Raw genomic sequence first — 16,297 nt, forward strand, 5'->3', positions numbered from 1 at the left:
AATACCCATGAAAATAAGTAGTTTTTTGTTTGTAATTGTATAGTATTACCATGGTTTAACAATCCCCTATTGTGAGATAATTAAATGGCTTCCATGGATCTATGCTTAGAAAAAAGTCCTAGAACTAGAACTGCTGGATTACAGCGCACTTTTTACAGCTTTCGTAAACCCATCTGCAAACCTACCCTGCTAACCTGTTACAGGATACTGGAAAGCTGTTTGTGTGGAAGAATGGAAAGTGTCCGGATGATTTATCGTACGGGGTGTTTTCCAAGGAAATAATATGATATCTTTTGTGGTTTTAAGAAATAGCTTATCTTTGCAAAGCACAGACAATTCAGATATCGGGTGAGAAAAAATTAAGGGAGAGACATGGAAGAAAGGAAGTTTGGTAGTGGTATAAAGCAATGGTGGCAGATAGAGAAGCCCTGAGCACTCAAGAGCACGTTAGATAGGCTGTGGCTGGGAGACAAGGGAAAAGGAGGTGTCCTGGGGTACAGAGCGAATAACCACCATCAGTTTCATGTGTCTGTGTATGCAACCGCGTAAACAGCTGTGCTTCATGTGAGGACAGCTTGTATCTCAATAAGAAAGTGACTACCAGGAAGGGCTGAGTGTTCCATTCTGATTCCTGGCCACCTCCTGTGTCAGTGCTGAGCATTTCTTATGAACCAAACCACCTAGTAGATGCCTATCTAATGAATGGATCAGAATTATAATGACAACACAAAGAACAAATTAGGTCCCTTACAGAGTGCCACAGATCCTGGGATGTGATTCTACTTTGAATCACTTTGCATACTGTAAAATGCCACATCAGAACATAAAAAAGATTCCTATTCAAAATAACAAACACATGTTCGAAGAAAATCTATTACATGTGTGCTTCGAATGATGGTCATCTTTTAAGGGTAGGTACTTATAACTTAGATTCCTTTTGTTCCTCAATGAACACAAGAATCCAAATCCATAGCTTCTATGTCTTCAACAGATCTACTTGGAAAATCCAAAATATAATTTTTTTTTTTGAGGAAGATTAGCCCTGAGCTAACTGCTGCCAATCCTCCTCTTTTCGCTGAGGAAGACTGGCCTTGGGCTAACATCCGTGCCCATCTTCCTCTACTTTGTATGTGGGATGCCTACCACAGCATGGCGTGCCAAGTGGTGCCATGTCTGCACCCGGGATCCAAACCAGCGAACCCCAGGCTGCTAAAGAGGAACGTGCGCACTTAACCACTACGCCACCGGGCTGGCCCCCCAAAATATAATTTTAAATAAAAACTATCATGGATACCTGAATATGTGCTTGCATTTTTTTCTTTTCATTTTGGAGAATTTGGTTTCTTTCTTCTTCTTCTTCAACTCTAGACTCCAAGTCATGGAGAATCTCTTCTAATTCCTGCTTTTTAGCAGCAAGTCTTGCTCTCATCTCTTCTGCTTCAGCAAAGAGCTCAGTCTCTGCTTGTAGTTGCTCTGCAAGGATATTCTTCTCCTCTAAAAGCTGCAATCATAATAAAGTGTCTAGTACTGGGAATTGCCCTCAGTGTATCCACAAGATAGAGTCACCGTGATTTCAACGGTCAGTGCACATCACCGAAGAAACTGAGAGTTAAAGACATAACATCCCTGGCAACACTTTCAAATATGTCTTCAGCTAGAGCAAAATAAGCTAGATGAAAACATTTTGGTTGTTTCTGTTGTCTCAAGTCATCCTGAATAACACATATTAATTCCTGCTATTTTAAGAACTCCCATGCCTCTATTAAGGTAATTTACAAAGAGACAGAAAAATAGGAGAGGTAAAATATTCAAATGTTATAAAGTTCACGGTGACACCAAAGTTGTCCGGTATCAAGTGATATTCTTAGCCTTTATTGTTAATATTTTTGGCTTTGACCACTACAACTCTATTTCTCTCCTAAACAAATACTTCCTGAGCCTCTGCTTTGCCTAGGAAGCAGAACCGCCTAGGAAAGGGACACTGATTCAGGACCCCTGCTGCTGGAGAAGAGGCAGGTCGTGGTCTTGTACTATCTCATCCTTCTTTTTTTCTGTTTTCCTCATGAGCAGTCACAAGAAGGTGATAATATTGGGAGTGTGATCGAAAACAGCTGTTAAACACGTGCCTGATAGCAAAAATGGTCACCTGCATGTCCAAAGGATGACAAAGGCAAAAATGCAAGAGGGAAGGTTGACTTTAGTTCACATAAAAGCAAACGCGTGGCCTAATGTATCTGCCACCTCTGTTCTCAAACGTCTATGCTTTGGAAATGAGTGAAACATACACATAAAATCGATGATGTGGTAAGTATGCTCATTTCTTCATAATTAAACGTGTGAGTCCCTGTCAACGGGAGCGCTCACACTGATTCAGGACCAGGTGAGACTTTATGAAGCCAGCGCATGTACCTGCTGGTGCTTCCTCTCCATCTCCTCGAGCTCCCCTTCCACCTTTGTCTGCTTCTCCTTCACCTTCAACAGCTCTTCATCTTTGGCCTGAAGTTCTTCCTCTTGGCGAGTGACTTGTAGGAGTGGCTTCACCTATGACAAAATTAAACAGTTTACCTTCACGTCTCCTTCCTGTGGCTTCTCACCGATCCACAGCGCTATTCGGAGGAAGCACAGGAAGCCCACCTTGGTGAAGACTCGCCACCACTGCCAGTGCCGTAGCTTCAGATACGCAGCACAGTTCCGCTGCAAGACCTTTAAGGCACTGAGTTGTTGCTGCTTCTTGGCAAAGGCCCTGAAAAACAGTAAGAAAAACTTACTATTTAAAGAAAAACATGTTTTAATAGCTGTTGTCATAAGAAGACTTTCTGAAGGCAGACACCCATCAAGTGCTTGGGACAAATGCTCGAGGAAGCGGGACTGCCCGCTCGAGTCCACACCAGCTCCTGGGCCTGCTCAGCCGACCTCAAGCATCTGTCACAGATACCCGCACTTTCTTTGGAGGTGCTGCCCTAAACATTCTCCTGCCATTTACCCATGTGCACGTAAGTGCATGCACGCTCGGGTAGGAATAAACCTCCTGCTTTCAGTGTGAAAGAAGGTGCTTCATCTTCTCTTTGCTGGTGTTCGTTATGGCTCCTTTAGTAGCTTTGATCTGTCACAGAAGCAGCATTCCTCCCCGTTTCTAAGTTAATTTTTCTCCTCCCTCCCCCCACTTTGCCTAACACTGTGCAGCACTCTGAAGCTGGAACAGGCCTGGAGATGATCATGTCAATGCCTCTCGTTTACAGATGACAGCTCAGAGAAGCCAAGAGACTTTCCTCCAGGACATGGAGATACTTCCTGAACCCTGGTCTCCTCATTACCGCGTCTGGGCTTTTCCCACTACACCATGCTGCCTTCTCAGTCCCTCCACGTGGCTCAAGGCCCACTTCCTGAATATCTTTACTCTAATATTTTCAATTTCTCACTCTCCTTCAGGAACAGGGCTCCTTTTCTGAAATCCTTACCACCTCTCTTGCCCAAAATGACCCCAAAACCCAAAGTTCACTGACCTACCATTCCTTTTAGTATACAATTTATCTTTTTCTACTCACTACCACACTTTCAGGATCCACAGCAAATGTTCCCATTACCTCACTCCCTGATGTCTAGCAATCTGGTTCCTACCTTATCACTACTGAAACTGCATTTTAGATATTGATAAAGGGTTCCGTGGACTCTGAAGTTAGCAGCTTTTTCCTCAGCCAAATCCATTTTGCCTTCTCTATCGCACACCTCTGTGGACCACCCACTACTGGAACATTCTGATCCCCTGGATTTCAGAACAATGAAATCCTCCAGAATGACCTTGGAGTCTCCTTTGTATCTCTCTGTCATTGGACTTATGCTCCACTCTAATTATCTACTTAGGCGGCAATATTCCCAACTAGACTCTGAGCTCCTTAGGAGCAGTTATTTTTGTGGTGCCAGTATACAATCAAGTGAACAATACACTCAAGCCCTCCCCAAAATGTTTGCTGAGTGAATGAATGAATGAACACCTGGGCACTTCCATCTCTGAGATCATTTCTCTTGATCTTTTGTAACTGTTTGCAGGAGTGCCCATGTGATTCTCTTGGGAAAGAGAAGCAACTGAAGGAGATGGAAAAGATAGTAAAAAACTTTAGAATTATTCCTTCATTCCAGCAAAGACTGGTATCAGAATTCATGTGGTAGTGTCTTAAGAAAAGACCTGAAAGTGGTAGTTTTAGAACACAAATGACTGTTTTTCATCCTTCTGCTTCTTTGACTATACACTTCCTTGCAGGAATCCTAGAACTTCCGTCTCGCCAACTAATTCCTGCTTGCTGGTTAGAATTTTCCTGGAGCCCACTGCTTTGTAACTGGCTTTATTTTTGCTTCCTACCAAGCCTTCTTCCTTCTAATTTATTCCTACCAGGCAAGAAAGTTTGGCAAGTGTTAATTTTAATAGTTTCTACTACAAATACAACAGTTTCAAATATGCTTTTGAAACTGTAAAGCAGCTGCCTTCCAATTCTTACAACCTCTTTCAAGAATGCTGTAAAAATTCTCCCAATCTTCTCATTAAAAACCGTTGCTCTAGTTGCATCCTTGGCCCGCTGGGAGATAAGGCTGTCAGAACGATGAGTCAAGAACATGCCAGTAACTCTGTTTAGTTGAACGAGGCAGCTGGTCTTCTTTCCCCACAACAGTCAACTGATTATAAATCAACTGATATTTCCTGAGTCCCTATTATGCATCAGGCACATCCTGGCTGCCTTCACTGGGCACTTCAGTGACCCGCATCGGAAGCACACCATCCTGTCTTCAAGTGTCTAGGAGGCACAAGTGTTTAAAGTCACTTCTGTTTCTTACCTCTTTTTATGTGCATCCCAATGTCTTCCAGGGCGCTTCAAGCACAAGGTCATGGATTTCCACAGAGATCTCTATCTTTTGGACTACTGTAAGCACTCCTCTGCCTTTTTCCCGTGTTATAATCTGGTTCTTTTGAATAAGATGTCTTCTTTTATTGATGTATCCTACTTTTAAGTCCCATCCCACCATATACAAAGTGTGATGAAAATATTGAGGTGAAGGGGCCCCAAATGGCATAGCCAGGGTGACTCATAGAGCAGATTACACAGCTGTGTTAGTTTGAAGTCCTTAAGATGAGAAAATGTGAGTGTAATATCTTTGGGTTTGGTTATCAGTCTTGATGAAAAATCTGCAGGGTTTAGACATCACTAAAAAAGCTGCACACCCTCACAATTTATATACTTCATTTCATGCACTTCTGACCTTGTAGGTTTCTGGCAGTTGTAAAATTTTTACTATCTCTGGGAAGTTAGGAAGGCACACGGCTGTGCTCACTCTTTATGCTCCCTCAGGCACTCTGTGGTCTGATGGATATGGTGACAATGGTGTTTGTTATAGCAGCTTCACTTTATTATTTCAACATGCTTTAAGCAATAAGATATAAAAACCCAAGTCTTTTGCTCCTTCTTGCCAAATGTTTCCTAATATGAATCACTGAGGATGTCATCCATTCTTCAACTTTCCTTGTTACCCTTTTTACTCAGTATTCATTTAATGGGCAAAGACACAAACATTGCTTCCACCTCATTCAGTCTGCAACCTTCTTGACTGATGTCTGGGCAAGCAGACTGCGCATGACCACAGCTCTCCCACCCAAGTCTAGAGGACACGATTGCAGAACGTTAACCTTCAGGGCAAGCGTTCACACTGTTTGTCAAAACTGTCTGGATGGCCATTATTCATTTCTCTCACCTTCTCTCACTTCCAAAGCCTACGTCTTCTATAGGAAGAAGTAAAGAAAACACCATTATTATCTCTAGATCCAAACCTGTTCTAAGTCCTTTTTGTCCGGTCTCAAATCCAGCACCCATTCTCTCAAGCTCCATCAGCACTGTGGGTCCTGCCACTTGGGTACTGCCATCTTCTACTGAGTCATGGCAACAGCTTCCCAACTGGCCCACCCAATTCCACTATTGCCCACCTCCAATCCATTCTGCACAAGGCAGCAGGTGACCCTGAAAGTATAAATCACCCCTCAATGTTGTTCTACTGCACTTCCAACACCTACAAGTGCCCACTGCTCAAGCCTCTTCTCCCACCTTGCTCCTGCTCACTTGCCATGCTCCAGATGCACTGTACTATTTCACCTTCTCAAATGACACCATACTCTTTCCAGAACTGCTGCTACGGTTCCTTCACTGGAAAGCTTCTCTTTCCCTTTTCATAGGGCTAGCAGCTTCTAATTCTTCAGGTTTCAGCCTCAGTTCCCTGACGACCCACGCTGAAGCAGCACCCCAATCCCTTTATTGTCTATCTCAGCCCCTCGTTTATTACCTTATTGCAACATCTTCTTATTTAGAATGTTTATCTGCTTACTTGGCCACCTCTCCCACTAGAATACAATTTCCATAGACAGGGACCGTATGTCTCACAGAGTCTTATATTTCTAGTATGAAATTCAATGCTCTGCACAAGCACACGCATAAGCACATACTTAGTAAGCATTTAATTCGTGATTACCCACTTACTTTCTGGCTAGGTAACCTCTGCAAACAGCCTGGAAGAAGATAATGATATCGGTAATTTTTAAATCTCTTTCTTCCTCTAAGTGTGCCAAAACTCCAGCTCTGAAAAATATCTTGCTTTGTCCAATTCTATACAAGTTTGGGTCCAGTTCTAAAGCCCGGATCTAAGAGAGAAAAAGTCTGTTTACTATTTTTGCTACAGAAAAGATTCTATCAATAGTCCACAAATCAGAAAAATCAAGAAAAGCTTACCATTCGTTCACAAGCCTGTTTGCCATCCATAAAACCTTTAGGAATAGCATTTGGAGTTAGGATCTCATATCTGTAAGAAAAGCAGCCAAAAAACCTTTTGTAAAAATTTGTGAAACTATTTACCTACTATGAGTTTTGCTTCCTCTAGAAAGCAATAATATGATAGGTAATGATGTCAAATTAAGAGGAAGGAAATGACCAAGTGATTTTCTGATTTTCTGCAGATCTAGTTTCTGTTTCTTAAAAGAAGCAGCAAAATAAAAATGAGGTGAATTCTTCCAGGTCAAAGACTAGGTTTAAGAAGTTGTGGCAGAGAAGAATCAAGAACAGTGTTTTTAAAAACCTTTTGTTTTTCTTTATTTCCACAAAATGTTCACATCCTTAAGATGCAAGGAGAATCTGGCTCTTTGAGTGTTAAGTCACTGTCAATTTGCAGACATTTATTAGATAACATAAAAGGCTGGAGGAGCAATGCTCAGAGGCCTCTATTTAGAACATCAGACAGTATCAGGGTGACATCCAAAACAGCATTGCTCTGTGCGAAAACTGAAACTATGGAGGGAACAAGGAAAAATTTTTCCTTGTTATCTCATTGCTTGATTCACATCCAGATAAGCTTTGATACATACAGCATAAAAAAGGTAAAAGTTAGCCATACCTCTGTCTGAATTCCTGGAAAACTATCCGGTTGGGGAACCCCTGGCGACAGATTCTGATCCCTTCCAGGACACCATTACAGCGGAGCTGATCTAGCACGAGATGCGGATCCAGTTTTCCAGCCTAATCAAGCAAATGATAGTTTTACACTTTAATCTTTGTAACCTGACCTAGACCGATTTTAAATACCAGCCCTATGTTTTGCTTAACACATACCCGCTTCTCGTGATTTGGAATGATGCAGCGAACGAAGTTAGGATTGGTGTTTCGGAGAGTTGCCATCAACTTGGTGAGAGATTCTTTGTAAAGTTGCCCAACAGTACGAAACATGCCCTTTTTGGTTTTATATGCAGAGCCAAAAGCTGTCTCAGTCATACCAGTGACTTGATCCAGACCCACAATACGGTCCACTGGTGGAAATAAAAAAGAAAAGGAAATAAGCCAAACCTAGGTCTTCAGCAGGGAAAGAGAAGACAAAGTGACAGTGCAGCAGCACAAGCTTCGTGGGGCAAATGACAGAGATGCCGTGGAGGTAAGGCAGTCAGCATATCTAGACACCGCACAAGCCGTGGAGCTAACAGCCACACACTCTATGGCAGGTACTGGAGTGCTTGACAGCTTCATACCACAGACCAGCAGATGCCTCCCGCTGCGCTAGTTTCAGGAATTCACTGCATTTGATAACATTTTGCCTGTTACATATACAATTATTTGGTAAATGAAAGATCATTGGCTGGCATTATTGATACACAAACTGATACTGTGTCAAGTCTCAAAACAGGAAATGGCTTATAAAAACACAGGATTGTACAAAGCAAATCCACTGAATGAATGTGCTCACGGATTAGGGACCAGAGCCATCTCTTATTAGTCATTAGGTTTTCAATAAGAAAAGTCACTCAACTTTCAGGAACAAACGCAGGAAGATTAGATTAAATCAGTTCAGCTTCTCTGCTCAAAGCATGAATAACACTTGTTAAAGGGCAAGAACACAAAATAGGCAGAAGTCTCCCGCAAAGAATCAGTGCCCAAGCTCAGTTTAGCGATGGTGAAACTTCTCAGCCCTTACAATCTTATCAAAGGAGCTGACACTGTCTGTTCTCCACATAGACCTAACACTGCTAACGACAGGATTACAAACAGGAGTCCAGCACAGTGCACCAGCCACCAGCAAAACATCTGGTGCCTAATATGCTCTCATTAAAAAAAAAAAAAAAGTTAAATGAAATGAGACACATTACTGAAATATTTTAAAAACAATCAAAATATCAGTTGAACTACCCCTATTAAGGCCCTCTTCAACTCTAAGAGCTACCTCTATTTCTTTCATTTGTTCCCCAGGACAGAAAGCACGTGGGGACCTGGCACTGTGTGAAGTGCTTTATCAGCAAGATCTCATTCACTTCTCAATTTCCAGGGAGGTTTTTACAGAAGAGGAAACCGTGACCCAGGAAGTAAGGTAACTGTTAAGGTATGCAGGCCTTGAGTGGAAGCTGGGGGAAGGGTGGCTAAAATCGGATGACTTTCCAGGCTCATGCATGAACCTACTCTAGGATTTCTCCTAAGCGAAGCCACCAGACTCAAGGGTTTAGGTCAAAGTTCTCCTCCTTGTGCTCTAGAGTCCATCTGCCATCCATCTGAGAGACCGCCCTTCCTTCCTGTGCCTTCAACCTGTCCCTCTTCACTTACTCCAGCAGAAAACAGCACCAAACCCCGCCCCCGCATGCACCATGAAACAATGAACTTCCCTTCATCCTGCGTCTGCCCACTTCTCCGTCTCCTCTGTCTCCTCGGAGCCAACCTCCTTTCTAGAGTAGTCCACACATTTGCCACTCCTTATCCTTTCTCACTAATTTCCCACCGTGTAGCCAACTGGCTTCTACGCTGCCCTTCTCCCCCTGCCTGATACTACTCAGGCAATGACAGGTAACTGCTCATAGCAGATGCCATCCAGTGCGTATCTCACTTGACCCTGGCACATTTACCTGTTGACCATCACGGCAGCATTCTGAAAGCTCTCCACTGCTGCCTTCTTTTATGAACCCCACCTTCTCCCGGACCTCCATCTACCTTTCTAGCTTCCTCTCCTTGATGACTTCTCTTCTGCTTTTCCTATACATCATGGCCCTCACTAGGGGTCCAAACTCAACTCACCTGAAATCCTCTCTAGAATAAAGCAAGATACAAGTCCAGGCAGACATTACTTGACTTTCTGCTTTTCCCAAGCCATATTCTCATCCTGAGTGATCTCACTGATGACGTTAACTAGCTATACCTGACTACCCAGCACTAGTCACCAAACACCTATATTCTCCTCTCCACCCACAAGTCACAAACGTGCCTCTGCCTTCCACAAATTCTCGCTAAGTGCCTATTATGTCTGCTTTTACTCAACACTACATCCCTTGAACCTAGCATGATGTCTGGCATAACATGCTTGATACATATATGTTAGCAAATAAATGAAGTAAAAACTAAATACATCTACAACTACAAATAGTGAGAAATGCATTGAAAGAACAAAATGCTATGAGAAAGATGGGTGGTTAGAGATCTCTCTGGAGAAATTACATTTAATGCCCAAAGGATAAGAATGAGCCAGTGGAGAGAAGACCATTCCAGACCGAGAATGGCATATGTGAAGGACCAGGGGCAGGAATAAGTGACAGAAGTTAGTGCCAGTGAAGCATTATGAGTAAGGAGATGACAGACCCTCATGATGCTGCTACATGTAGAATGGATTGGACAAGGGATCGGGGAGAACAGACAGGTGACTGATTTAGTATTTCAGGCTCTAAGAGAGAGGATGGCAGCCTGAACTTGGGAGATTATAAAGGAGATGGATAGAGAAAGAAGATTCCAGACATATTTTGCTGGGAGAATCAACTTGCTTTAATGATTAACTTGATACAGAAAATAAGGCAGAGGGACATGTCAAGAATAACTCCTAGGATTTTGGTATGAACAATTGAATGGCTGGTGGTGCCACTGGGAAGATGGGGAGAGAAGTGTGTTTTGTGGGTAAGAAGACAGGATCCAAACTCTTGTAAGTATGGGGTGCCTGTGAGACACTGAGGTAAAGATGATATGTCACGTGAACAGGTGAACGTTCTAGTCTGGTGCTGAGAGGTCTGAACTAGAAAGGTAAATTTTGGAGCTGTCGACTTAACGGGTAGTATTTAAAGTTATGGGACTGGATGAGCCACCTAAAGGGTTCATGAAAAGAGATGAGGGCCGGGGACCAAGCCCCAAGGAGCTGGGGAGAGGAGGAAGAGCTAGGTAAGGAAGACGAGGAGAAGTGGCCAAAAGTACAGAAGGGCAAGATCCTAAACTGGAGCACATTCTCTATCCGACCCTCTATCCTGTTCCTCCTCCTCTATGTCCTCTGCAGACGTGACCACTGGTTACTCAAGCCAGAAACCAGGGCTCGGCCTCGATTCCTCTTTCACACCCAGCTGCTCACTAAAACTGGTCAAGCCAGGCTTCCACATGTCTTCAATCCATCCCCTCTGTCCTCTGTACTGCCCTAGTCTGGGCTCTAACTTGTCACCTGGATTCTGCAATAACCCCCTAAACGGTCCCTTCCTCCAGCCTCACTCTCCCATTCCATCCCCTCCCCCTGCCGCCACACTGTTCTTTCCATTTATTTCTCTGGTCCCAGTGTAATGATTAACAGCTATTTCTAAAAGATAAAACTAAACAAGTTATCTATTCCTATATTTAAAATCCTTCAGTTTCTTCTAAAGCTTGTAACATATGGTCCAAATAACTTAGCCCAGTAGAACAGCACTGTGACGAAGAACTCAATCCAGAGTCAGAAACACTTGCCACTCATGAGCTGTGTGATCTTGGGTCAAGTTACTCAACTTCTCCAAGCTTCAGTTTCTTCCTCTATGAAATGGAGCTACCTTACAGAATTGTGAGGTGCCTGGAAAACACTCAAGTGCTCAATGAAGGTACCTCACTTTCCTACACACACCTAAGGTCCCATTGTACAAACCAGCTGCATTTTCTCAAAGACACAAGGCCTTCAAATCTCCATCCTTTTCTCTCTGCCTGGAATGCACACCCTCTTCCAGCCATCTTGACAAATTCTTAATGGCTTTTAAATCTTTATTCCTTTACCCAACTACCTCTTCTTGGGCTCTGGTTTCCATCCTACCTCCAGTCTAAATAGGCCACTCCCTCCTCAAGGCCTCAAATCACCCAAGCCAGATCCCTGGGACAACACTTCCACTCTGTCCTGTGTGTATTCCCACTGGACTGGGCTTCCCCGGGGACGTTTCTCCAGCATCTAACACGCAGGGCCCTGAGAGGCAAGCCCTGGTGTCTCTGGGATCACCAGCTCAGATGATTTCTTCCGCCTTTCCCCACCTCCCAATGTTGGCCTGAGCATGGTCCCCGGCACACAGCAGCTATTTAATAAACATCTGCTGAATGAACACGAAATTAACCACAAGAACAAGTCACCCCACAACAAAAGAGAAGGAGCCCTGGGTTTACTTTGCGGGGATTCAGTCACATTGGTTTCAAGTTTTTCAGCCTGCAAGGGCACACGACAGGACGGCGGTGTCTAACAATAAGTCCCAAAAAAGGACTGCTTTTTAAAACAATACGGAACCTGATTTTCAAATTTACTTTTAATATGCTAAACTTAAAAAAGCCAAAGCTAAATATTTAGGTTTTTAAAAAATTCATGCTTGAGACTTTCAGTTCTTCTTTTTATTCAAAAGTTTAAACTCAGGGTTAGCTTTTACCAATGAACCAAATTATTTTGTGGGTAAGAGAGAAACACTTTGGGAACTTCATTAAATGATTTGGATCACACTAATAATATGCGCTTTCACTCAAAAATCAAGACCTAGAAAAACCTCTCTTTAAAAAAAAGATTTTCTTGTTGAAAACGATTATAGCAGGAATTGGAGAAAGGCAGAAAATGCAGGCAAGATTCTAGCAGCTCCTTAAATGAGCAGCACTCCTCCTTCTAAGACCTAACATCGCTAACACCTCAAAGTGTCTACATCCCCTGGTTCCAGGGTGGGAAATGGCTTCTCTATCCTCCTGCTACAAACTGTTCTCTCAGAGGCGTCAGAAAAGCCTGGGTAGGGTGGCTGGTAGGCACTGTAATTCACTATTTGGTTGCCCAGTAGCCTGAAAAGAATTCAAAGTATTTTACACTAACAATTTATTAATCTATAAGACTTACTTGGACAGTCAGAAATTAGATGAGCTCCACAAACTTGTAATCTCTAAGGGCACACTCACAGCTTAAGAGAAAAAAATGTAACATGTAATCATCTATCTCATAAAACTGCCATCCACAGTTTTATATAAAGAATGGTATCATCTAGTGCCAGAATGCTTAACTGGCCCTTCTTCCAGGGGATGATCTCAGGAAAGGAGAGGTATGTGAGATTTTTATGTTCTTCAGATCTGTGCATGGGCCAAAATACTAGTGCTACAAATTTAATTTGAAGTATTTAAGCGAGCTCTTTGGAAACTCACTCTAGTTAATATGTCTGGAAACCAAAAATGGGGGAGAGACTTATTTTAATGTTAATTTTAATATCCAGACCGGATCATTAGGAACTATATCACACACTCCCACAGAAGGCCTCCAGGACCCGGCGCTGCGCTGGGCACGCAGTGGATCCGCAATACTCAAATAAACGAAGACCGTGCGACTCTAAGGTGCACTGAAACGTTACTAACGGTTAAAACTGATTCAGAAATATTTAACTGCTGAATTCCTAGAAGAAATCCTAACATCAAATAGTATATCTCCATAATATCCCTGTTACACAGTAATGACAAATTTATAACAGTTACATAACTGGGTAGTAGAACCAACCTGTTCATTGTTCTAGAGTATTTGTAAAGTTTTAGAAAAATCCCAGGAAATCCAGACATTGACAGGTAGCATGTGATTTAAGGAGAAAGCAATCTTTCTTCTCCTAAGCACTAGTGTTAAGCTGAACTCGAATTTGTCTCCTTTCTCTCCCTCACGTGTCCAACCCTTGCAGAAGCCGAAGTCATGTGGGCAAATGGGAAGCCCAGTCACCCCTGCAGTTTCTCCTGCACTCCTGCCCCTGCTGTCCCCTCAGCAGGGCCCGTGTGTTTAATCCATGCTGACATGGGCAGCACAGAATGACTGCCTATCAGCTTGGCTTTGGGGCATTATGAATAAAAGTGGACTTGAATTAAGTAACAGTCAAGGAAGTAAACACTTATTGGTTTTCTGTTTTTCATAATTACAGCAGCAGCAGCAACAAGGGGGCAACAGCAACTAGAGCAGCTGTGGAGGTGGCCACGGGAAGACCAGCGCCAGACATCATGGATTTGGGCGCTGCCCACCTGCAGGCTCACGGTGCCTTGTCTGATACTCTCTATGACCCTGAGAACTAAGTGTCTTGTCTCCACGCGACCTCAGGAACTCCAGCTGCAGGACCCAAAATCTGCTCCTCCTGGAGCTCCCAACTCTTGTTAAGACTCAAGATAAAAATACACGAAGGAGTGGAATATACTGCAGCAACAACAAAAACCTTCATCCACTGAAAATGATGACAGTTTAACAAAGCACATACACTGTGTCAGACCTAAACCATAGATTCTAAAGTGGCACTAAAAACAGAGATCACTACCGCTGGACATAACCTATAAGGAGACTGAAGGGGTGCCACGTGTTAGACTGCCAAGCAGCAGTCACGCTAGTTGATTCTAAGAGCCGCCTCCAGTGAAACTTACCGAAACCAAAAAAGACTCATTCAGAGTTTCCAAAATCAGAGCATCATCGTTTCTACATTTGAAGCATGACTAAGGTAAAAAGTTTTCCCCTAAATTATGACAAGAAGGTGGATAAGAATTCAGTGGCTTTTGGGAGACGAGGGGTGACCCCAAAGAGCTTGTGACAAATGGGGAAGCCCTCCTACAGCGTAACCAACCTCTCCTTAGTGACTCTCAGGCTCAGGTTAATGGCTGCTACGTTTCAAGTGCTACTTCTATGAAAGACTGAACAGGGGGTGGGGGGCTTTATCAACAATTACAACTTGCTCCACGTACTTCTCACATTTTCTCTGGCGGTCCCTTCCAGGTCTGTCAGCTGCCATCCAGCAGTTGTGCAAGTTGAAAGAAGCTAAATGGTGCTGCTCTGGGAGGGAGACTGCAGGTTTAAACTAGTGTTAGGGCAGATTACACACAACTGTCCCTCCACACAGTCTGGACCAGGACTAAAGCCACAGACAGCCCCTATTATCACAGACTCTTTTATAAAAGTCTAAAGACTCTGCCTCTAACGTTGAGGTTACAGTCCCTCTTTGCTGGCTCACTGTGCTTGCATCTTCCGTTACTAGTTTATCTCAGAGGTCTAAACTTTCAAAATACATTTTTGGAAGAAAACAGTCCTTTGGTTTATAGCAGAAACTTGTATGACCTCCTTATTCTGCCTCTAGGAAATCTATTCTTTTTTCTTCTGCACTTCTCCTTTGATGCTTTTGGAAACCTCTCTTTACCGTTACCTCATCTCTCATGTTTATCCTCAAAAGCCTGCATGCTCTTCATAATGCTATTTTACTGATATTATAAACATACCTAGAAGCAAAACGTCCATTAACTTTGTCTTATCTCATTTAGAGATGCACTACATGTTAGCATGTTGAACGCAATCTCAATTTGGATCCCTAGAAACTGCTTCATCTACTGTCTTCTGAGAAATCACTGAAAATACTAAAGCCCCCACTTTCATTTAAAAGCTGTTACTCCTCCCCGGGGTTTGAATCCAGAAACACACGTTGAAGAGACAAACATTGTGCTGTAGTAATACTACACACACTTCAAAGACCGTATTTACCCACAGTGGATGGAAGGTCCTCTGAGGAAAAGGAGAGATTGAGACCCCTGACACTTGGTTTAGCTGAGTAACTCAACCAAAGGACATCTCACTAAGAGAGACAGGAACGGGCACATTTTCAGTGCCAACATGAGAATACGGCGAGGTGAATGAGCTTACTCCCTGTTGGAATGATGTCATCTAGGAGTGGCTCTGTACTTGATTCTGCTGGTACAGAAAAACACGTGGTCCATACACCCCCAAGATCATGGTGCCGCAGGAAAGAGCACCCACGCTGTAGGAGAGGGAAAGGCCACAGCTGGAGTGTTAGGCAAAGCTGCTGCACCTGAACACTGGGTGAGGAATGTCCACCCACCATCAATGCCCTCACTCAATGACTTATTTACAGTGTGCCTACGTTGTGCCAGGGGCTGAGGAAATTGACAGCAGACAAAAACAGGCACTGTCGCTACTCTCAAAGAGCTCAGTCTGGAACTCTCTTAAAAGATTAGAAATCCAAGAGTTAAAGGGAATTAATTAAAGAGGGCACTCTACTTTGGGAGAAAGTCCAAAAGATCAATCACTAATCTTTTAGAGAAGCACAAGTCCCAGGCAGACCATAAGCTCAAAGCCACCTCCTAGCTCTTTCTTTTTCTCTCCACTTTCTCAACTTTGTCAGTGCTCCCCAAGGCCAAAGGCGACTGAGTTCGAAGATTTCTTCTTTTGGAGTTCTTCTGTGGAATATTCATTCCAGCTCACGGAATAATCTTTGGCATAATCCATGCCCTCCCTCTTCCCACCCCAATGCTTGCAGTCTGCTTCTTCACAGTATGTGAGATAGAAATGATGTGAGGGATCTTGGATTAAAATGGGAATGTTCCTTTAACATATTTTCAAAAAACTTTTGAGATGGATTTGGGTCTCAGCATTATTGTGTTCCAAAAATTATAAAGGAAATTTTATGAGTTCGACTTTATCTTTGAATTTCACTAAATAATTGGAAGGCTGGGTGATCTTCATTATATTGGGCTTTTGGGGGCCTCTAGGCCAT

General features: G+C 43.1%; 1 protein-coding gene and 1 long non-coding RNA gene across 20 annotated transcripts in view; one reads left to right on the top strand and one right to left on the bottom strand.

Moving 5' to 3' along the window:
* MYH10 (myosin heavy chain 10) overlaps nucleotides 1-16,297 on the bottom strand; it is a 145,675-nt gene that overhangs the window by 34,039 nt on the left and 95,339 nt on the right. For all 18 annotated transcript variants that reach the window (XM_005597766.4, XM_005597767.4, XM_014728708.3 and 15 more), the window contains 7 exons: nucleotides 7,638-7,831; nucleotides 7,423-7,544; nucleotides 6,765-6,834; nucleotides 6,516-6,676; nucleotides 2,635-2,743; nucleotides 2,410-2,541; nucleotides 1,295-1,501 (listed from right to left, as the gene is read on the bottom strand). In XM_005597766.4, the coding sequence (XP_005597823.3) occupies nucleotides 1,295-1,501; nucleotides 2,410-2,541; nucleotides 2,635-2,743; nucleotides 6,516-6,676; nucleotides 6,765-6,834; nucleotides 7,423-7,544; nucleotides 7,638-7,831 (995 nt within the window). The remainder of the gene's footprint in view (nucleotides 1-1,294; nucleotides 1,502-2,409; nucleotides 2,542-2,634; nucleotides 2,744-6,515; nucleotides 6,677-6,764; nucleotides 6,835-7,422; nucleotides 7,545-7,637; nucleotides 7,832-16,297) is intronic.
* On the top strand, nucleotides 7,816-16,220 carry LOC102150404 (uncharacterized). 2 transcript variants are annotated; one of them, XR_011423497.1, is made up of 3 exons: nucleotides 7,816-7,953; nucleotides 8,763-8,892; nucleotides 13,679-16,220. It is a non-coding gene; the product is annotated as an uncharacterized lncRNA (long non-coding RNA). The 2 variants fall into 2 exon arrangements; XR_011423498.1 differs by having other exon boundaries at nucleotides 8,763-8,880.

The sequence above is a fragment of the Equus caballus genome, chromosome 11 (assembly GCF_041296265.1).
Source record: "Equus caballus isolate H_3958 breed thoroughbred chromosome 11, TB-T2T, whole genome shotgun sequence".
Lineage (NCBI taxonomy): Eukaryota > Metazoa > Chordata > Mammalia > Perissodactyla > Equidae > Equus > Equus caballus.